Below are 24,289 nucleotides of genomic sequence, written 5' to 3' on the forward strand. Positions count from 1 at the left end.
CTACTGTATGCAGAATTCTTGACGAGCAACCGAAGATGCTGCCATATCCTGCCAGCATGCCCACAAGCGAGCCACTGAGAATGATGACGTGTGGAAGAGGGAAAGGAATGAGTTGGGAACAGCAATTTATTGCAAGTTGGGGAGGAGGGCTAATAGCTGAACAATAGACTTTTCAACCTTTTCTAAATCACAGACCAGATTTGACCTAATGACCAAGGGGTAGCTTGCTACTCAATGTAATAAAGTAATGACTTTTCAAATAAGTTACCTTACACGTTATGTTGACTGACAATTTGTTAGCTACGCTGTCCTTACAGCAGTATGTACCAGTATGTTAGCTAGCTACCTAACATCAGTAGTTATGCATTAAATTTGCCAGTATATTAACTATAGGCTATCCAACTACCCAACGTTTATTGACTTGATTATTCTCATCATTCTTAGTTTAGCTCAATGTTATAGTCATTGTGCTTTCTCAATGGACATTCGGGTGCTTTCGTAAATTCGCTCTGGCTATCTGTAGGCTGAACAATAGAACAAGTCATTCCCCCAAGGCTGAAAAACGGCTTAAGGATGTTGGCTAAACTGGAACACTAGCGTGAGCCCATAGCACATTGATAGAATGGAATGTTTGCAGAGCCTGTTTTGAATGGAGTGATGCTTAGAATTCCATAAAAAAATGTATCCCTTTTTATTTTATCACTACAATCTGTTATTCAGACGAAACTGGGAAAAAACTACTTGTGTAGAACGTAAACATTCGCACCACAATGGTGTCAACTGTGCTTATGTCTGCGTAATGAAAACGTAGGGAAAAAATTTAAAACTTCTGACTATTTCTGGTCTAGGAGATTCTCCTGATTAAAATGTTGCCCATGTAACAGTTTTGCTTCCGTCCTTCTCCTCTCCCCTACTTGGGCTTGAACCCGAGACCCTCTGCACACATAGACAACAGCCACCCTCGAAGCATCATAAACCATCGCTCCACAAAAGCCACAGCCCTTGCAGAGCAAGGGGAAGAACTACTTCCAGGTCTCAGAGAGAGTGACGTCCCCGATTGAAACTCTATTAGCGTGCACCCCGCTAACTAGCCATTTCACACTGGTTACACCCAACTTGAAAACAATAAAATATACACATTGCGAGATATTTGGCGACAGACAGACATGCCTATATTTCCCCCATAGGAAACAATGGGAAGAACGCGTTCCAATATTAGTTTTGTTGTTTACATTTTGTCGTTTACATTTTAACTATAAAACAATGAGAGCAGGTCTCATTGCCAACAATAGCGAATCAGGGATTGTTACGTTGAACATTAAGATGGGATTAGAATGTTCGGAAGGCGAGTTGGTGCCACGGTGCTCAATAGAACTAATAGGAGCTGGCAGGGTGAAAAATTCACTAAAATTAGGCCTGTTTTTTCGCGATTACTTCAAAACGACGGCAAGCAGCTAGGAATTATGGTCATATTCTGAAACTTGACTCCACGGCGGTAGCAATGAAGTAGTTCTCATGAGAAAAGAACGTTGTTAAAAATATAATGTGTCCAGCTTACTATCTACATGGATTTCAGAGCACTCTTGTCTGAGTGTACCAGATTTCGGAATAATTACTTTACTAGACATCAACATCCGTTGAATATGGTCGGTGTTAGTAAACATGGGAAAAAAACACAATTAAATTGTTTCCAGCAGCACATTTACAGTCACCAACGCTCTGCAACCTGCATTCAGAATGACTGTCAGTGTTAGGAAAGTTAATAAGAAGACTACCTTAACCTTTTAAACTGGAACAACCATTTCAGTAATGGGTGCAAAAAAAATCTAACTAACTGATTGGATTAGTTTAGTAAAATTAAATAAAAATAGTCGCACTATCACATTTCAAGTATGACCCAGATACAGACCGTGTCGAAGAAACAAAAGTTTATTTCAAATACAGGGGCAGGCAAATGACAGGTCAAAGTCAGGCAGAGGTCAGTAATCCAGAGAGGGTGTAAAAGGTCCAGAATGGCAGGCAGTCTCAGGGTCAGGGCAGGCAGGGGTCAATAATCCAGTGAGGTGGGGCAAGGTACAGAACAGCATTCAGGCTCAGGGTCAGGGCAGGCAGAATGGTCAAAACCGGAAAGCACAAGAAAACAGAAGCAAGAAACAGGCAGGAGCAGGGGAACAAATGCTGGTAGGTTTGAGGATACAGGAGATAAGGAGCTGTGAGACATGGGTTTAACTCTGGACACATGAAAGGTGGGATGTATACGGAGGGTACGGGGGCAACAGAAGACGAACAGCAGAGGGGCTAATAACCTTAGAGAAGGGAAAAGAGTCAATAAACCGTGGGAAGAGTTTGCGGAATTCCACCCGGAGGTACAGATCCCGGGTGGACAGCCATACCTTTTGCCCGATACGATACCAGGGAGCTGGGTTCCGGTGGCGATGTGCTTGTCGTTGATACCTGGAGGTTGTCCGACCGGGCTCTCCTCCAGGTACGACAACAGTGGCGGACAAACATCTGGGCCGAAGGTATGCCGACCTCTTCTTCCTGCTCGGGGAAGAGCGGGGGCTAATACGTGGAAGAACAGAGAAGGGTGTTGCGGGCATATTCGACCCACACAAGCTGTGGTGGTGTTGGCAGAGACCAGGCAGCGCAGAGTAGTCTCAAGGTCTTGGTTGGCTCGCTCCGACTGGCCGTTGGACTGGGGGTGGAACCTGGCAGACAGGCTAACCGACGACCCAATGAGATTGCAGAACACCTTCCAGAACTGGGACGAGAACTGAGGACCCCGGTCAGAGACCATGTCAACTGGCTGTCCATGGATCCGGAAGACGTGCTGCACCATCAGCTGGGCTGTCTCTTTGGCAGAGGGTAGCTTGGGGAGAGGAATGAAGTGGGCGGCTTTGGAAAACAGATCCACAACAGTCAGGATGGCAGTGTTGCCATCAGTTAGGGGGAGACCATTGCGAAAGTCTAGGGAGATGTGAGACCAGGGACGGTGAGGGACAGGCAGAGGTTGGAGGAGAGCAGCCGGAGCTTGCCGATGAGTCTTGTTCTGTGCACAGACCGTGCAAGCGGCAATGAATACAGAGACGTCAGGTCCATAGTAGGCCACCAAAAGCGTTGTCGCACAAAATCCAGGGTCCGACTGGAGCCCGGGTGGCAGGCAAGTCTGGAGGAATGGGCCTACTCGAGGACTGCGGAGAAGACCGCGTCAGGGACGAACATCCAGTTATCTGGACCCCCCGGGGTTCGGCTGGGAACACTGCACCTCCCGAACCTGATTCCCTATTCCCCAGCTAAGTGTCCTCGCCAGGCATGAGGTGGGAAGGTTGGTCTCGGGTTCCGGGGTATTAGTCATGGGGCTATAGCGTCTTGACATTCTTGGATCCAGGTCGGTATGAGGGAGAAATTGAACCGGTTGAACATTAGGGCCCACCTAGCCTGCCTGGAATTGAGGAGCTTGGCAGTGTGGAGATATTCCAGGTTCTTGTGGTCGGTCTGCACAATGAATGGATGAATGTTCCGCCTCCTCCAGCCAGTGCCTCCACTCCTCCAACGCCATCTTCACCGCGAGAAGCTCACGACTCCCCACATCGTAGTTCCTCTCCGTGGCGTTGAGGCGGTGGGAGAAGAAGGAGCAGGGATGTAACTTGAGGTCCAGGGCAGACCACTGGGACAGGACAGCCCCCACTCCCACATCCGAAGCATTGGCCTCCACCACGAACTGGCGGGACGGGTGTCGTGGAGAATTGTCTCAGAAATATAAGACTCTTACAAGAACTTGTGAATTCAATATAGACTTTAATACAAGTTATTAAGAGCCGTGCTGGTCCGTGGAATAGCCAACTCTTCTTAGCACTGGCTCTGATTTTATACATACATAGCATTTGTGTACATCCCATATGAGTTTGTCTGCCACCATTATATTCCTAATCTGAGTTCTTTGCTTGTTCACGCCCACTAACGTTCATATCTGCTTTTGGTTAGGTTATAACGATGACAGAACTATTTCCATGTTCTAAAAATAATGAATGCACTGCATGCTTATGTTTTACGTGTTAGTCATCAGTTATCCTGCTTCCATCTTTCTTCCTGTATCCTCCTGACCATAGTACGTCCAGCTGTCCTAAACGTACGTATGGTCTTGGTTAATGTACTCTTTCAAAAATAGAGTATAGCCTGAGTGTCATATGGCCTGGATGTCATCTTCTCTTAATGTGCATGTCCTTGCTACTTCAGCCTAGCAACTAAACCTATCTATATTTAATGCTGAATTCTCCTTAATGGTTCGCTCCTACACGGGTCAGGATGAACCAAGATGGGATCTGTTGTGAAGTGTTGTTTGAGATCCCTGAACGCCCGGTCAGCAGCTGGGGACCATGTGAATGGAACCTTGGGAGAGGTGTTTGCAGACAGGGGGAAGCCAGGGTGCTGTAGCCCTGGAAAAAGCAGCCATATAAGTTAGCGAATCCCAGGAAAGGTTGGAGCTGTACTTTGGACGTAGGCTGGGGCCAATCCACCACCACTCTCATTTTCCCGGGATCCATCTGTACGCTCCCTGCAAAGATGATGTAACCCAGTAAGGGGATGGTGGAGCGATGGAATTCGCACTTCTCTGCATTTACAAAAATCTGGTCCTCCAGGAGGCGTTGGAGAACCCGTCGGACGTAGAGCACATGTTCTTGGGTGGAGCAAGAGAAGACGAGGACATCACAGAGGTAGACGAAGATGAACCGCTTCTACATGTCACGGAGAAAATCATTACCAGAGCCTGGAACACAGCATGGGCGTTGGTAAGGCCAAAGGGCATGACCCGGTACACGTAGTGACCACTGGCCGTGTTGAAGGCGGTCTTCCACTCGTCCTCTTCCCGTATCCACACCAGGTTGTAGGCCTTCCGTACGTCCAGCTTGGAGAACACAGTGCCCCCCTGGAGCGGCTCGAAGGCCGAGGAAATGAGAGGTAGCGGGTAGCGGTTCTTCACCGTGATGTCGTTGAGACCTCGGTAGTCGATGCATGGGCACAGGGTTTTGTCCTTCTTCTCCACAAAGAAGAATCCAGCGAAGTGGCCCTAGCCTTACTGAACACCTCCCGGAGGGGATGGTGGAGGGGTCCGGGGCAACTTCCGAGCACCCAGGAAGACGTCCCTGGGCAGGCTGCGCTAACTTCAAGCAATGGGCGTAGCAGAACGGGCTCCAGCCCATGATGGCACCAGCAGACCAGTCAATGAGAGGATTGTGTCACTGGAGCCAGGAGAATCCCAATACCACAGCAACCTGAGGAGACTTAATGAGCAGGAACTGGATCGTCTCGCTGTGATTACCTGACACTCGTAGGTTGATGGGGGTGGTATTGTGGGTGACCCAGTCTATAGAGTGCCCATCCAGTGCTCTAACATCCATGGGAATGGAGAGGGGCTGAGTGGAGATATCCAGCTCGGAAGCCAGGCTAGCGTCCATAAAGCTCTCATCGGCAACCAGAGTCGATGAGTACCCTGAGAGATTTTGACTGGTTCCCCTACAGCAACATGGCATGAAAAGGGATGCGAGTAAGGGGAGAGGAAAAGTTCTCCGTATGGCCCACCCGAGTACTCGCTCCTACCGGTAATCCTGGTCTTTTAGTGGACATGTGGAGAAGAAATTACCAATAGTCCCGCAATACAGGCAGCTCTTAGTGTGAAGGCTTTATAGCCATTCAGCTGGAGACAGCCTAGCGCTGCCTAGTTGCATGGGATCGGGAAGAGGTGAATCGGTAGTCTTCAGAGGCTCCCGGGGAACCTTGGGCAGTGGAGTCATCAGGGACTTCCAGGATACCTGGGAGACGAGGTAGAATCCTTGAACGGGCGAGTGAATTTGAGTGTCCTCTCCTTCCTTCCTTCCTTCCTTCCTTCCTTCCTTCCTTCCTTCCTTCCTTCCTTCCGTCATTCCTTCCTTCCTTCCGTCATTCCTTCGTTCGTTCTCTCCTTCCCGTAGTCACCCATAAATCCGAATGGTCGAGGCGATAAGCGAGTCGAGAACACAGGTACTGTATAAATACACAGGGGATAATGGGGAAGATGGGCGACACCTGGAGGGGGGTGGAGACAGGCACAAAGACAGGTGAAACAGATCAGAGTGTGACACGCACTCTCTACATACAAGCTCCGAGTAATTTATTGGGTAACCACTAACGTTTTGGCATCACTGTCCATAGGATTAATCAATCAATGTACATGCAAACACATAGACATAACAAAAACATCCTAAAAAGTGAACCTGCAGTAGAGCTTGCTGATAAATATAATAAGCATCTGGATGATTTTGATGGGACCTTTTTACTCTCCAAAGAGTTAACCTGTTGCGACGACCAAACCCGGATCCGGGATTCTATTTATAGACCTAAGCTCATTACCATAACGCAACGTTAACTATTCATGAAAATCGCAAATGAAATGAAATAAATATGCTATCTCTCAAGCTTAGCCTTTTGTTAACAACACTGTCATCTCAGATTTTCAAAATATGCTTTTCAACCATAGGAAAACAATCATTGGTGTAACAGTAGCTAGCTAGCGTAGCATTTAGCATTAGCATTTAGCAAGCAACTATCACAAAAACAAGTAAAGCCTTCAAATAAAATAACTTACCTTTGAAGAACTTCTGATGTTTTCAATGAGGAGACTCTCAGTTAGATAGCAGATGCTCAGTTTTTCCAAAAAGATTATTTGTGTATTAGAAATAGCTCCGTTTTGTACATCACATTTGGCTACCAAAAAAAAAAAAAAAAAAAAAAAAAAAAAAAAAAAAAAAACGAAAATTCAGCCCTCAAAACGCAAACTTTTTTTTCCAAATTAACTCCATAATATCGACTGAAACATGGCATACGTGGTTTAGAATCAATCCTCAAGGTGCTTTTCCACATATCTCTTCGATGATATATCCTTCGTGGAAGCCTGGTTTCTCCTTGCTCTCAAATGGAAAAATAAGTGCACCTGGCTTTGCGCTCCAATTTCGACGCAGGGACACCAGGCGGACACTTGGAAAATGTAGTCTCTTATGGTCAATCTTCCAATGATATGCCTACAAATACGTCACAATGCTGCCAACACGTTGGGGAAACGACAGAAAGTGTAGGCTCATTCCTTGCGCAATCACAGCCATATAAGGAGACAATGGAAAACAGAGCTTCAGAGATTCTGCTCATTTCCTGGTTGACGTATCATCTTGGTTTCGCCTGTAGAATGAGTTCTGGGGCACTTACAGACAATATCTTTGCAGATTCTGGAACTTCAGAGTGTTTTCTTTCCAAAATAATATGCATAGTCGAGCATCTTTTCGTGACAAAATATTGCGCTTAAAACGGGAACGTTTTTTTATCCAAAAATGAAATAGCGCCCCTAGAGATCCAAGAGGTTAAACAAGAACTCTGGTTATTAACAGCAACACTTGGGGTTCTTTTACACCACTGAGTGTTAATTTCACTCTTACAGGGTGAATTTAACTGCTGAATCAACACTAGAAATGTTCAACTGACAATTTAACACTAGCCAATTTGCTGTGCAGAAAATTCTGTATGAGAGGGTTCTAAATGGGATTGTAAGGACAAAACAAATATCCCACCTAGGGTTCCATGTGAGAGGGTTCTAAAAAATTGAAATGTTCTACAGTGCCCTCCACAAATATTGGCACCCTTGGTAAATATGAGCAAAACGGGCTGTGAAAGAAATGTGCTCTTGGTTTTTTATTCAAATTATTCACAAAAATTGCACCTTTAATTGAAGTAAAATGATTGAAAAAAATAAATGTGAAATAAATTACATAAATATGTTTCTCCAAAACATGTGTCCCACAATTATTGGAACCCCTAGAAAGTCTCATGAGTAAATCCACCCACACAAGTTGCTGGCTCCAGGTGGTGGGGTTGGCAGAGACGAGGCAACGAAGAGTCTTCTCCAGGTCATGATTGACTTGCTCCAACTGGCCGCTAGATTGGGAATGAAACCCGGAGGACAGTCTGGCTGATAATCCAATGAGGGTGCAGGACCACGATCGGAGACCATGTCGACTGGAAGTCCATGGATCCGGAAGACGTGCTGTACCATGAGCTGGGCCGTCTCCTTGCGGAGGGTAACTTTGGAAGGGGAATGAAATGGTTGGCTTTGGAAAACCTATCCACTACCGTAAGAATGGTGGCATTGTCATTGGACAGAGAGAGAGACCAGTAACAAAGTCCAGGGATATATGGGACCTGGGGCGATGAGGAATGGGGAGCAGTTGAAGAGGCCTGCCACTGCTTGCCGCAGAGTCTTATTCTGCAGTGCTGGCGGTGACGAATGTGGAAACGTCATGAACCATGTTGGGCCAACAAAAACGTTATCGGAGGAAAGCCAGGGACCAATGGGAGCTGGGATGGCAGGTAAGGTTATTAAAGGAATGAGCCCATTCCAGGACTTTCTTTGAGCGATCCGAAAGAAACAAAGAGGGCTATAGCTCGAAGATCAGGGAGCGCTAGAAGAGAAACACCCGGCAGGTTCCAGGATCCCCAGCGTAGCACTATGGAGGAGGTAAACGGGGTTCTCGGGAAGCCGGGGTAGGCTGGGGAGCAGCACCCCTGGTAGCGGCGTTACTGATAGTCTGGAAGGTCACCGTTGTGTTCTGCCTAGTAGATAGTTTACAGAATTGTTCCAACAATGCATTGAAGGCATGGTCATTGCAGATTCAGTCTTCCCAGCCTGGTGCAGGTCTACAATTTTGTTTCTGGTGTCCTTTGACAGCTCTTTGGTCTTGGCCATAGTGGAGTTTGGAGTGTGACTGTTTGAGGTTGTGGACAGGTGTCTTTTATACTGATAAGTTCAAACAGGTGCCATTAACACAGGTGACGAGTAGAAGAAAGAAAGAAGAAGTTACAGGTCGTTTTGATTTAGAAAGGACCCTTATCATGCATCTGTCTCAAAACAGGGGCAGTGGGAAAAAATACATGTCATCTATACACTACCGGTCAAAAGTTTTAGAACACCTTTTCAATCAAGGGTGCTGCATCAGATGACCTGGCCTTCACAATCCCTCGAACTCAACCCAATTGAGATGGTTTGGGATGAGTCGGACCGCAGAGTGAAGGAAAAGCAACCAACAAGTGCCCAGCATATGTGGGACTGTTGGAAAATCATTCCAGGTGAAGCTGATTGAGAGAATGCCAAGAGTGTGCAAAGTTGTCATCAGGGCAAAGGGTGGCTATTTGAAGAATCTCAAATATAAAATATATTTTGATTTGTTTAACACTTCTTTGGTTACTCGATAATTCCATGTGTTATTTCATAGTTTTGATGTCTTCACTAATATTCTACAATGTAGGAAATAGTAAGAATAAAGAAAAAGCCTTGAATGAATAGGTGTTCTACAACTTTTGACCGGTAGTGTATAGTTAAATAGCGAACGGAGGACGCTCTTCCCGTGGTTCGTTTTCATGACAGCCAGGTAGGCTATAGCCCTGTTGTAAAGTTAAACAATGTGCTTAATATTAGGAAAGTTGAGAAATAAATGTTGCATAACATGAGCTCATGGGCAATCATGAAGTGATTGATTACAGTTTTGAAGACATTTGCATTAATATCCGAATGATTAGAGGGACAATAGAGTGCTGAGTACTAGGCATTTAGCAAGTTTGGTAGGCTACTAATGACCATCAGCAGCATCATAGCTTAGAGAAGCCTAATTAACGTGACTAAACAGTCATGTGGATTTTGACTGCCTTCATGACTCATGACCCCCGGTGTGGAGATAATACAGACACCGCAACAGCCCTAGTTACATCCCTTTTTGGGCTTGCAGTATATAGAAAACTTTTTGGGGGTTCTTTCTAGAATCTTTATGGAGATTGGTTCTATAAAGAACCTTTCTAAATCTCAAAGGATCTTTGTGAATCAAACAGGGTTTTTTATTCTGGTTATGTTATTTTGTTAAAGCACACTTTTAAAGTCTCAGTCACAAATGACAGCTCTAATAAACTTCTTATGGTGAACCACATGTGAACGAGAGGCTTGAAAAATCAAGTGCATTCTCTGGGCATTACTTACTCAAATAAATGAAATGAGTCAAAAGATTCGTTCTTTGGACTGAACCAGTCAAAAAGAGCCAAACTTCCCATCACTAACACTGGCAATAGTCATATACTGAATAACATATACTAGCATAACACAACAGATTAGATCAAGTGGAATGACAATCTCATTCAAAATTGCACAAAACAAGCTCAGTAAACCATGCCCCAAAATATTTTCATGAGCCGTCACCCCTACATTTGAATTATGACTAAAAGAGCAAAGAACCGTTTAGTGAACTGCAAAGAACCATTGAACGGAAACCATTGTTTCCACATTGTACCATCATCCTTCCCAAAGAACCCTTGAAGAACCCTCTGTGCGTAGCTGGTGTAATGAAGAACCATGCAAAGGGTTATTGAAAGAACCAATACAGTGACAAAATGAAGAACACTTTTTTGGTACTAACTAGAACCTTCTTTTGAGAGACAAGAGCGATGCTCTCAAACCTTTTTCCCGGAGAGCTACCCTGGAGAGGCATTTAAGTTGATGACTGATAATCAATAAATATAGAGTGTTAGATGAAGAGCAGAGGCATTTCTCTCAGTATTCCCTGTCTTGTCCTTCGGGCATATTAGCAGCCCCAGACCTTCTCTTTCCAGACCCCTAGCTTCTACCGTTTTTTATCTCAATTTAAAATAATTTATGTGGAACAATAAAGTACCTTACTCTGATTGTTTTCAGTAAAAAAGAAAAGAAAAGAAAAAAGCTTAGCACAGAGCTATTTCTCAAGAAAGGACTGTCTGGGAGTGGTCTGAGTGGGGAGCGGAAAACTGAAAACGAGCTGTTATTGGCAGAGAGGTTTGTAACTCTCTTTCGTATTGGTCTATTTACTAATTTACCAACTGGTGATGTCACCAGGCAGGCCAAAACCCTATCCCACCAAAAGAGGCAGAAATTTCAGCCGGTTCTTTTCAAACAGCTCTTCCACACCTCAAAGTGTGGAAATACACAGAGTGTACAAAACATTAGGAACACCTTCCTAATATTGAATTGCACCCCCTTCTCCCCCAAGAACAGCCTCAATTCATTGGGGCATGGACTCTACAAGGTGACGAAATCGTTACACAGGGATGCTGGCCCATGTTGACTCCAACACTTCCCACAGTTGAGTCAAGTTGGCTGGATGTCCTTTGGGTGGAGGACCATTCTTGATACACATGGAAAACCCAGCAGCTTTGCACTTCTTGACACAATCAAACCGGTGCGCCTGGCACCTACTACCATACCCCGTTCAAAGGTACTTAAATATTTAACCCTCTGAATGGCACACATAAACAATCCATGTCTCAATTGTCTCAAGGCTTGAAAATCCCCTTCATCTACACTGATTTAAGTGGATTCAACTGGTGATCAATAAGGGAGCATAACTTTCACCTGGATTCACCTGGTCAATCTGTCAATCTGTCGGTGTATATAAAAGACAGCAAAATCTAATTTTAAGCAGTATTTATCACCCAGGGTGGCCAGCAGTTGATCGCTCATTGACATGCTATTTCACAGACATTCTGCCCCACTGGTGAATGTAATAATGTTATTTCTGTCTTATCTCTGAAAGTTGAACAGTGCCCCCATCCGCACCCACCAACTCTCCATCTGCACTCACACACATTCATGAAGGTAGATTATATCCAGTTTTTTTCCTTGGTGCTTTGGTATTAGTGATATATGTATCACTTCCACAACCCCCTCCCCATCAGATAAAAGTATGGGAAAATGTAAGAATGTAATTAAGGACCTTTTGTGTTGTTCAACTCAAAATGTTATTGATAATTGAGACTATTACAGTCACTATCAAATTGCCAGTTTCAATAGGCCACTGGAGAATGTATTACCTTATTAAGCAGTCCGTATACAATTTACTTTTCTTTGTCATCCTCTGGTCACCCTACCGGATTGTAATTTTGTGCAGGTTATCCGAGTGCATTTTGAATAGTATAAATGGTTTTGCCTCTCTGTGTTATCTATATCTCTGGCTTTCAAATTTCTCCCCATGTGAATTGTTCATTTTCAGAAAGATACCTATTGCACCCCTGGCAAACTTTAATTTCATTGAGATTGAGGTGATGTGAATTTAAATTGCATGTCATTAATTAGATATTTTTCACTCAAAGTTAATCTTTTGATCTTTTTTTCCTACACCCTTTTACCTTGTCTAGTTCCTTTGTGGTTGCATATGTCCCCTTTAAGAACATTGGCATCAGCTGTTCCCATTACAACATCAAAACACATTTGGTATAGGTTGTTGCACCAACAATAGCCCTGATGTAGAGGGCTGACATATATCATTTTTCATGCTGCAGGCAGAAGTGGGCGGTCAGACAGAGCTCAAGAGAAAGTGCAAGTGTCCGCTCTCTCTCCTCCTCTGCTCTCTTCAAACTATGTCTAGCCTATTGGCTGATATAGCACAGTAATCCCACTAGCCTAATATAATGGTCCACGTGAGAATCTCAGGTAATTTAACATATTTCATAGGTTATTTTTGCTCATTTTGATATTGCCTTTAGGACCCAAAATTGCTGGGACCGTGGCTGGCAAGCGACTGTTACATGGGCCTAAATTAACATTCAGGACTGCGGTTAGGTTGGGGACCAGTTCTTGCTGGAACAGTTGGGAGTGGACAGAAAGCCAGTGGGAGCGGGGTGAAGAAATTAGTCCTGCGCAGACCTCTACCCTGATGTTTCTGTTGTGATCCTCTGTTGGAGGAAAACATGTTTTTTTTTATCTCTCCATTGCAGCTTAAATCTACTGTAACTTGATTGAGTTTGTACAATGGATTTTTTTTGCAATGCTTGTGGAGGTAATTGAGATTGCTTCCTTGACATTGCTCTCTGTGTGAAAACAATAGCATTGCCCTTGGCTTTAAGTTCGTGCAACAGTGATTTGTTCCTCTTCTTTGCTGTATGTGCTGACATTTGCATAGTTTTATTTTTGTTTGTTATCATATATTCTGCTAAATTATTAATTTCCCCTTGACCTGAATATGTAACTCTCTCTCTCCCCCTATCCCTCTCTATCCCTCTCTCTATCCCTCTCTCTCTCTCTGAGGGCCAATTGGGGTGTCATGATATGCAAATTCAAGTGTGCAAATGCCCTACTTTCTTATGAATAGCCATTTGTGTATGATCAAGTATAAAAACAGGTCTACATCAAGAGAAGAAAGCTCTTTGTAGAGCTAAATTAATTATCTGTTTCATAATACAGATCTAATTATTCATTGGCGGGTATTATTTTGCCATTTTTCTTTCCCTTTGTCATTACGGATGCCCTTTCTGTGTGTTGTTTTCACTTCTGACCGTGCAAGTGAACAGGAATTGGCTTTAGGGGCTTGATAATAACGCCTGAACACACCCTCTCCCAACATGTGGTATTGTGGTGGAAGGTTGCAGTCTCCAGTGTCGAGCAGGTGTCGAGCACACGTGTGCGCACACGCATACCAGTGTTGTGTATGTATTCATGGATGCCGAGGGAAGCCAGGCTTCCCCAAAAATGTGACACATTTTAAATGTTTTATTTATGATAAAACAAAATTGTCTGTACCTATCTCACCCAAAAAATAATCAAAGCAAGGGAAACAATGCCCCTCTGTCTCAGTATGTCTAGCCCATGTATCTGATGCTGTCATAAAGAATGATATAGACCACTAGATGCCAAAAGGCTGTATTAGCATGGGCAGCGCCATTGAGGGTTTCCCCCATTTGTATGTAGTCAACTGGGTGGGACTTCCGACTTCATTGGCTGATCCCTCCTGGTGACCCTGTTGGAGTCATGTCCAACTGGGTCATCAGAAGGGATCAGCCAATCGTGATGAAGAAAATGTACTATTTCAAAATGGAGATTGGCTCAATGGAAATGCCCATGCCGTCACAAAGACTATAATGGCACAGATACGAAGATGAGTCCTCTATCTATGTCTGTGAATGCTGTCTGGACAAAAACAGTAAGACGTTGCCGCCGTAGCAATGTCAGTAAGCATTTGGCCTATATTGATAAAAAAATCTATAAAATAATTTGCCAATCAGCGTTGAGCTGAGCTCAACTGTGGGTGGCCCTGGCGACCATGCGAGGAAGTTAGGCTAGAAAGCATTTTAGCCAGGTAGCTAGTCTAGGACATCAAAAGCAAAAAGCATTTACTAAAGTACGACAGCCATGGACCGTTATGCCAAATTGAAGGAGAGGAGGATGGCATTGGCGTTCATAAAGTCTTCAAGTATGGTGCCTCAATAACATGTATTTTCTACTTGTGTGTGCACACACATACAGTGGGGCAAAAAATAATTTAGTCAGCCACCAATTGTGCAAGTTCTCCCACTTAAAAAGATGAGAGGCCTGTCATTTTCATCATAGGTACACTTCAACTATGACAGACAAAAGGATAAAAAAAACCCTGAAAATCAGATTGTAGGATTTTTAATGAATTTATTTGCAAATTATGGTGGAAAATAAGTATTTGGTCAACTACAAACAAGCAGGATTTCTGGCTCTCACAGACCTGTAACTTCTCCTTTAAGAGGCTCCTCTGTCCTCCACTCGTTACCTGTATTAATGGCACCTGTTTGAACTTGTTATCAGTATAAAAGACACCTGTCCACAACCTCAAACAGTCACACTCCAAACTCCACTATGGCCAAGACCAAAAAGTTGTCAAAGGACACCAGAAACAAAATTGTAGACCTGCACCAGGCTGGTAAGACTGAATGTGCAATAGGTAAGCAGCTTGGTTTGAAGAAATCAACTGTGGGAGCAATTATTAGGAAATGGAAGACATACAAGACCATTGATAATCTCCCTTGATCTGGGGCTCCATGCAAGATCTCACCCTGTGGGGTCAAAATGATCACAAGAACGGTGAGCAAAAATCCCAGAACCACCTAGTGAATGACCTGCAGAGAGCTGGGACCAAAGTAACAAAGCCTACCATCAGTAACACACTACGCCGCCAGGGACTCAAATCCTGCAGTGCCAGACGTGTCCCCCTGCTTATTAAGCCAGTACATGTCCAGGCCCGTCTGAAGTTTGCTAGAGAGCATTTGGATGATCCAGAAGAAAATTGGGAGAATGTCAAATGCTCAGATGAAACCAAATTAGAACTATTTGGTAAAAACTTAACTCGTCGTGTTTGGAGGACAACGAATGCTGAGTTGCATCCAAAGAACACCATACCTACTGTGAAGCATGGGGGTGGAAACATCATGCTTTGGGGCTGTTTTTCTGCAAAGGGACCAGGACGACTGATCAGTGTAAAGGAAAGAATGAATGGGGCCATGTATCGTGAGATTTTGAGTGAAAACCTCCTTCCATCAGCAAGGACATTGACGTGGCTGGGTCTTTCAGCATGACAATGATCCCAAACACACCGCCCGGGCAACGAAGGAGTGGCTTCGTAAGAAGCATTTCAAGGTCCTGGAGTGGCCTAGCCAGTCTCCAGATCTCAACCCCATAGAAAATATTTGGAGGGAGTTGAAAGTCCAGCAACAGCCCCAAAACATCACTGCTCTAGAGGAGATCTGCATGGAGGAATGGGCCAAAATACCAGCAACAGTGTGTGAAAACCTTGTGAAGACTTACAGAGAACGTTTGACCTCTGTCATTGCCAACAAAGGGTATATAACAAACTATTGAGATATACTTTTGTTATTGACCAAATACTTATTTTCCACCATAATTTGCAAATAAATTCATAAAAAATCCTACAATGTGATTTTTCTGGATTTTTTTTCTCAATTTGTCTGTCATAGTTGAAGTGTACCTATGATTAAAATTACAGGCCTCTCTCATCTTTTTAAGTGGGAGAACTTGCACAATTGGTGGCTGACAAAATACTTTTTTGCCCCACTGTACATGTAGAAATCAGTACCATGGACAGCCACATGATATTTAGCAACGTTGATTGGACTTAATTATTTTAGGTATCTTTAAGATTGTTTCCACTCTATTAGACTAATCATATATACAGTTGTAGTCAGAAGTTTACATACACCTTAGACAAATACATTTAAACAGTTTTTCATAGTTTTTCACAATTTTACATTTAATCCAAGTAAAAATTATCTGTCTTAGGTCAGTTAGGATCACCACTTTATTTTAAGAATGTGAAATGTCAGAATAATTGTAGATATCATTATTTATTTCAGCTTTTCTTTCTTTCATCACGTTCTCAGTGGGTCAGAAGTTTACATACACTCAATTAGTATTTGGTAGCATTGCCTTTAAATTGATTGACTTGGGTCAAATGTTTCGGTTAGCCTTCCACAAGCTTCCCAAAATAATATTCCTTCTGACAGAGCTGGTGTAACTGAGTCAGGTTTGTAGGCCTCCTTGCTCGCACACAATTTTTCAGTTTTGCCGACAACTTTTCTATAGGATTGAGGTCAGGGCTTTGTGATGGCCACTCCAATACCTTGCCTTTGTTGTCCTTAAGCCATTTTGCCACAACTTTGTAAGTATGCTTGGGGTCATTGTCCATTTGGAAGACACATCTGCAACCAAGCTTTAACTTCCTGACTGATGTCTTCAGATGTTGCTTCAATATATCCACATAATTGTCCTACCTCATGATGCCATCTATTTTGTGACGTGCACCAGTCCCTCCTGCAGCAAAGCACCCCCACAACATGATGCTGCCACCCCCGTGTTTCACAGTTGGGATGGTGTTCTTTGGTTTGCAACCCTCCCCCTTTTTCCTCCAAACATTACGATTGTCATTATGGCCAAACAGTTCTATTTTTGTTTCATCAGACCAGAGACATTTCTCCAAAAAGTACAACCTTTGTCCTCATGTGCAGTTGCAAACTGTAGTCTGGCTTTTTTTATGGCAGTTTTGGAGCATTGGCTTCTTCCTTGCGGAGAGGCCTTTCAGGTTATGTCGATATAGGACTTGTTTTTACTGTGGATATAGATACTTCTGTACCTGTTTCATCCAGCATCTTCACAAGGTCCTTTGCTGTTGTTCTGAGATTGATTTGCACTTTTCACAGCAAAGTACGTTCATCTCTAGGACACAGAACGCATCACCTTCCTGAGCGGTGTGTCGGCTGCGTGGTCCCATGGTGGTATACTTGCCTATTGTTTGTACAGGTGAACGTGGTAGCTTCAGGCATTTGGAATTTGCTCCCAAGGATGAACCAGACTTGTGGAGGTCTCCAGTTTTTTTTTCTGAGGTCTTGGCTGATTTCTTTTGATTTTCCCATGATGTCAAGCAAGTCACTGAGTTTGAAAGTAGGCCTTGAAATACTTCCACAGGTACACCTCCAATTGACTCAAATTATGTCAATTAGCCTATCAGAAGCTTCTAAAGCCATGACATAATTTTCTGGAATTTTCCAAGCTGTCAACTTAGTGTATGTAAATTTCTGACCCACTGGAATTGTGATACAGTGAATTATAGGTGATATAATCTCTCTGTAAAATATTTTTGGAAAAATTACTTGTGTCATGCACAAAGTAGATGTCTTAACCAATTTGGCAAAACTATAGTTTGTAAATAAGCCATTTGGGGAGTGGTTGAAAAACAAGTTTTAATGACTCCAACCTAAGTGTATGTAAACTTCTGACTTCAACTGTTGTCTAGTTGATTTGATGATGTTTAAATGTTTAAGTTGAAATGGTGCTGGAATAGAGGAGGCAGTGCTCCCTTTGTCTTTGTGCTGACTTTCTGTAACTCTCTGTGGTTCTAAATCAGTAGTTGTTTAGTAAACTGTCTGTCACGCTCTGACCTTAGTTATTTTGTTATGTCTTTGTTTTAGTATGGTCAGGGCGTGAGTTGGGTAGGTTGTCTATGTTTGTTTTTCTATGAGTTGGTATTTCTGTGTTTGGCCTGGTATGGTTCTCAATCAGAGGCAGCTGTCAATCGTTGTCCCTGTATGAGAACCATACTTAGGCAGCCTGTTTTCACCCTTGATTTGTGGGTGATTATTTTATGTGTCTGGGTGTTCCACACGGAACTGTTTCGGTTTTTGTTATTTCATTGTTATTTTGTATTTTTCTGTGTTCTATTAAAAGTATCATGAACACTTGCCACGCTGCGCATTGGTCCTCTGATCCTTCCTACTACTCCTCAGAGGAGGAAGAATACCATTACACTGTCAGAAACATTAAAATGCTTGACCACATAGATACTGCTCTCCAGTTTTGTGATGAAACAAACATGTGGTTGAATTTATTTCGGCACTCTGATGTCTTTTGATTATCTCGGCATTATTATATATCATATGGAGTATGTCTAATCTCGGTTACCCAGAAGTTAAATTCTCACGAAAGTTGTCATTCCCATTGAATGACATTAACAATTGTGATTTCCATTTTGTGAAGGAAGGAAGCAAAGTCTCCTCCCTCGCAAAAGGAACTCTCGGCCAAATCCCTCCCTTTCGCTAATTTCACCTGTGTTTCTGATCCGTGTGAGGCAGTAAACATGGAAGAAGTAAGTGAGGATGTTTTCAACCTAGCTATTTTGAATCTTAGCAGTGTCCATTCCATAGTCCCAGTCGGTATTAGAACGGGAAAACAACCTGTGGTTACCTCGTTTACTCCATTGGTTCACAGCAAAATCTTGACACCTTTCAAACACAATTTGATTGTTGGGGTACAATAACTACCGCTCACAGGGCTTGAAATCACCGCCCCAGTTTAAATGCCGCCTTTGCGTAATCCTGATTCGACCAAATAATAAATTAAGAAAACCCCAAACGAAGAACTACTGCTGCTTGTAATCGCATAATTCTACAGATTATTGACAGATTCTTGCCGTTCACACGTGAATCTGACCATGACGGATTTGATAAGGTCGAGGGAGCCTTGCAGCAAACCACCGTGAGATCTATGCCCATGCATTGGTTGGTTCGCTCCAGTGGGCTGTGCATAATTACAACCAGAGCTCAGATGGTGTACAGCAGTGTACTGATCATTAGAGTGTTCCTGTTTCATAACTTTAATGATCATGGTATTTCATGCATAACATGTCCCTTGTCCATCCATGTGCTGCAAATCCTACATTCTCATGTTTATCACACACTTTATCTTGCATCCTTTATTAAGGACACCGAAGTCTCTGTGTCGGTGTATATAATAGATTATTCTCTTTCTCTCTCCTCTCTTTGTCACTTACTCTTTCTCGCTCCCCGTCTCTCCCCTCTGTCTCTCTCTATTTCCTTGTCTGTACACAGGTGTTTTTCTAGTTTCCCAGCTAGCACATAACGTTCTGAGAACCTTTCCTAGAGCTTGGTGAGAGTGTGGTTGTCCTATGGTTATTTTGCATACAACCGTCCCTCAACATTCTGGGAATGGTGCAGAATATTTGCTTGGCTTTGGTACATCCTCAGCAAATTTAAGGAAGTTGACAAAATAATGTTATTTTCTTGGCCTTTCATTACTTTAACAGAACTTTTCCTAAAAGTTCAAACATGATCACATTTAATTGAATTTTTGGTAAGTTGGTTCTCCAACTGGTCTGCCATTGGCAATGTTCTCAAATAGTTCCGAGAACATTAAGGAACAACGTTATTCTGTGGTTATTTCAGTACTTCAGCAAAACTTATTCCTACAGGTTTTCCTCATGGTTCTATTTAAAGTAATGTTTTCAAATTGTTCACAGAAAACATTAAGAAACAACGTTATTCTGTGGTTATTTCAGTACTTCAGCATACCGTTTCCTACAGGTTTCCTCATGGTTCGATTTAAAGTCATGTATTTAGAACATTAAGAAAACTTTACAGTTAAAAACGGAACGTTCTTTGAACATGACTAATGTTTTCATCTAAGAATGTTATTTAAAAGCAAACACTAAGTATACCAAACATTAGGAACACCTTTATAATATTTAGGTGCACTCATGTTGACTCCAATGCTTCCCACAATTGTGCCAAGTTGGCTGGTGGACCATTCTTGATACGCAGGGAAACTGTTGAGCATGAAAAGCCAAGCAGTGTTGCAGCTTTTGACACAAACCTGTGCACCTGGCACCTACCACCATACTCATTTCAAAGGCACTTCAATATTTTGTCTTGCCCATTCACCCTCTGTATGGCACACATACACATGCTTTATTTAGTCTTCTGGGGCTAAAGTTGACAGAAGAGTAACTGCATGTATCAAACCATAGTTGACAAACAAATGGCCTACCAAAAGTTGTCATTATAATGTGGCCTACCAAATAGCGGAAATTACAAGTAGAAACTTAATTTAAATGATAGTAAATGTATTATAGTAGGCTGAATTATTATGGTGGATCAAACTGCACTTTTTGAAGTGATTTGTTTGACAATCAGATGAAAACATCATCCCACAACACCCATGATATGCGAAACTGAGCCTGCGCAGACCACAAAAACAACAGTAAACCCAGATAAGGTGTTTATATGCGTCAACTTGAATAACAATTGGATATTGGTATACATGTAAACGCGGTCAATAAGGGATCATAGCTTTCACCTGGATTCACCTGGTCAGTCTATGTAATGGAAAGAGCAGGTGTTGTTCATGTTTTGTATACTCAGTGTATACATTCCGTTCCCAGCATCAACAAAACTCTATCTATCCTCCTATCGTGTTAAGTGTGTTGGCCACAGCCACTAATTGGGCACATCTTAATCAGTGCCTGTTTCCTTTGAAATGGGGTCTGTTTGAAAATAAAATGAACAGCTTTGTATGAGTGAAAAAACATGCTAGCTCCGTCTTGGTGGTGCAGTGGAGTAATTCCATGGATAGAGAATAAAAGATCATAGTTTGAATCTCACTCACGCCATGCCACAATAAAAAATACATGTGTTTGCATGATTAATGCCTAAGTAAATACATTTCCAGGGTGTCCTACCTGTGCTTTGAGTTCAAAACACAAAATAAGCTAGCAGTGTTATTAAAAGTCTTATTGAAACATTCAGTTCAAGTTAAGTAGGTTAATCAAAACCCTCAAAATAACCCGAAAAGTAATTCAAAAAATGCACTATATAACAAAACAAATAAAACATTCAAAACATTTAGAGAATGTTCTTAAAACTTTATTTCATTACCTTAAAATAACCCTTAATTTTTGTTCTCAAAACGTTAATAAAACCTCCCACGAAAAAAATTCCGGGAACCATTGTGAAACATTGTCAGAACCTCCCTGCAACCTAAAAATATACATTCCCAGAGCAGGCAAAATGTTGACTTCCATTGTCAGAACGTTTAAAAAAATGTTCAGTTTTACTGGTCAGAAAAATGTATGGCTTTGTTTTCCGAGAACCAATGGGAAACCAAAAACATACGTTCCCACAACTTCCAAGGACCCAAATGATAGCTGGGCAGTTTGCAAAAGAAGCCTGCAAACTTCCAGACTGCCATACATTTTGAAAGAATTTCTCTCACATATGTTGTGCAAAACATTCTGCATCTGACTGGATGTATTTGGATTTTGTGAATTGATACCATTTTGTGATTTTGTCACAGTAGTAAAAAATATTTGATTTAATATATTAACCATTGACTTGTAATAGATAGATAGATAGATGAGCTAATGGTACATCCGCCAAAGAGCCACGGCCATAACGAGAGTAAACCGTCCCTCTTCCTCTCCTGTCCTCTCCCCACAGCTCGCATTGTGAGGAGCCGGCAGTGGTGTGATATGATGCCTTGCTTGGAAGACGAGGGCTGTGACCTCTTAGTAAACCAGTCGGGCTGGACCTGCACACAGCCTGGGGGCCGGGTGAAGACCACCACGGTAAGACAAGACTGCCAAGCCTCGTAACCACACAATCTGTCACAGTTAGAGTGACCAGAGGCCATAAGACCTGTCCAGGGACCATTGTTTGGCCTTGATGTGTTTCTGGGAATGGCGTAGAGGCCCCTGTAGAAACATTCAGAGCTACAATACCATTCATTTGCTGGAGAACGTAATTTAATGTGAGCCTTTGCCACCTATGTCTATGTGGTCATTTCCTGATATAATCAGTTGTTTGTATGACTGCATCACTTAGCTATTTGTATGTGTTACAGTATGTGTTATTTTTGTCTATATGTGGTAACATAAAGAAAACCAAAGCTTAAGTTTGTTGTTGAAATAATTCTCACTCATGCACACTTAACGTCACTCACTGAATGGTGCTTCCGTCGCTATCTTGGCAGGGCATCAGTTTCACCGCTGATTAAAGAGCTCCATTTCAATAGCTTCATTATGCAGCATTAATTTGCATCCTCATCATTAGCATGTTGTCTGATGTTCATAAATGTAGCAGAAGGTTGTGCATTTAAATCTACGGCACATGCATTGCAGCTAATCAACCTAATATACACTACCGTTCAAAAGTTTGGGGTCACTTAGAAATGTCCTTGTTTTTGAAAGAAAAGCACATTTTATGTCCGTTAAAATAACACAAATGGATCATAAATACAGTGTAGACATTGCTAATGTTGTAAATGACTTGAAACTGGAAACGGCTGATTTTTTATGGAATATCTACACAGGCATACAGAAGCCCATTATCAGCAACCATCACTCCTGTGTTCCAATGGCACGTTGTGTTAGCTAATCCAAGTTATCATTTTAAAAAGCTAATTGATCGTTAGAAAACCCTTTTGAAATTATGTTAGCACAGCTGAATCCTATTGTCCTGATTAAAGAAGCAATAAAACTGGCCTTCTTTAGACTAGTTGAGTATCTGGAACATCAGCATTTATGTGTTCGATTACAGGTTCAAAATGGCCAGAAACAAATAACTTTCTTCTGAAACTCGTCAGTCTATTAAAATTCTGAGAAATGAAGGCTATTCCATGTGAGAAATTGATAAGAAACCGAAGATCTCGTACAACGCTGTGTGCTGCTCCCTTCACAGAACAGCACAAACTAGATCTAACCAGAATAGAAATGGGAGTGGGAGGCCCCGGTGCACAACTGAGCAAGAGGCCAAGTACATTAGAGTGTCTAGTTTGATTAAACAGACGCCTCACAAGTCCTCAACTGGTAGCTTCATTAAATAGTACCCGCAAAACACCGGTCTCAACGTCAACTGTGAAGAGGCGACTCTGGGATGCTGGCCTTCTAGGCAAAGTTCCTCAGTCCAGTGTCTGTGTTCTTTTGCCCATCTTAACCTTTTCTTTTTATTGGCCAGTCTGAAATATGGCTTTTTCTTTGCAACTCTGCCAAGTCTAAAGAAGGCCAGTTTTATTGCTTCTTTACTCAGCACAACCGTTTTCAGCTGTGCTAACATAATTGTAAAAGGGTTTTCTAATGATCAATTAGCCTTTTAAAATTATCATCTTGGATTAGCTAACACAACGTGCCATTGGAACACAGGAGTGATGTTTGCTGATAATGGGCCACTGTACGTCTATATAGATATTCCATAAAAAAATCTGCCGTTTCCAGCTACAACAGTCATTTACAACATTAACAATGTCTACACTGTATTTCTGATAAATTTTGAAGTTCTTTTAATGGACAAAAAAAATTGCTTTTCTTTCAAAAACAATAACATTTTTAAGTGACCCCAAACTTTTGAACGATAGTGTATATATTTTTTAGAGCATTTGTACATGCTTAAAGAAGGCATTACCTGAATCTGAATAATTTACAAATGTGTTATGGCATCTAACATAAACATCCTCCTAACATGCATGTTTTAGGGTCTGCCGACTATTGTAAAAATCTGTGATATTCTTCTGCATTGTAAAGAATCAGGCAGAATTAGCTGAATTTCCATCCAGAAGTGTCTTGAAGGCTGAAGGGTAGTCATGCATGCTCAGGTCTTCAGTGCCATGGTTCGCAGGCTGAGACAGGAGGCTGGTGGGCTGTCAGTCTAGTCACTGAATAATGAAACCTGTCAACCCGAGGATCGCTTTCAAAGTCAAGCATTTTATGTGCAGAAATCCACTGTTCAGGTACCATTGCTTTTAATGAGTCTTCTTTTAAAGATGGACAGGGGGGGGCAAGGGAGCTGCTAACCCTGTAAATTCTGTTTCAAATAACTCACAGTTGTGTCTTGGTGGACAATTAGAGCCATCTCCTGTATGGCGGCAGCAGACTCCATTCTCTGCCAATTGTGGACGATGCTAAGGGATTCAGCTATTTAACCACAAGGCTTTAACAGGGACAAACAAACAAGCCCATTTTTCTAACTTGACTACGAACAGACCTCCAAGTTAAGCCCTGCCTTGGATGTTGTTATAGAATAAATTTGACTCAATTGCATTGAACCCCTTTGCCAAAGGATTGTGCAAGTCACGGTAATGTAACCAGCGACATTTTCA

General features: G+C 42.4%; 1 protein-coding gene across 1 annotated transcript in view; it reads left to right on the forward strand.

Annotated features, from left to right (window-relative positions):
* Positions 1-21,791, forward strand: part of LOC139377505 (chemokine-like protein TAFA-5) — a 171,853-nt gene extending 150,062 nt beyond the window's left edge. Inside the window, exon 3 of the mRNA XM_071120534.1 lies at positions 21,637-21,791. Coding sequence (XP_070976635.1) covers positions 21,637-21,791 — 155 coding nt within the window. The remainder of the gene's footprint in view (positions 1-21,636) is intronic.
* Positions 21,792-24,289: the final 2,498 nt, after the last annotated feature.

Source organism: Oncorhynchus clarkii, chromosome 2, assembly GCF_045791955.1.
Source record: "Oncorhynchus clarkii lewisi isolate Uvic-CL-2024 chromosome 2, UVic_Ocla_1.0, whole genome shotgun sequence".
NCBI lineage: Eukaryota > Metazoa > Chordata > Actinopteri > Salmoniformes > Salmonidae > Oncorhynchus > Oncorhynchus clarkii.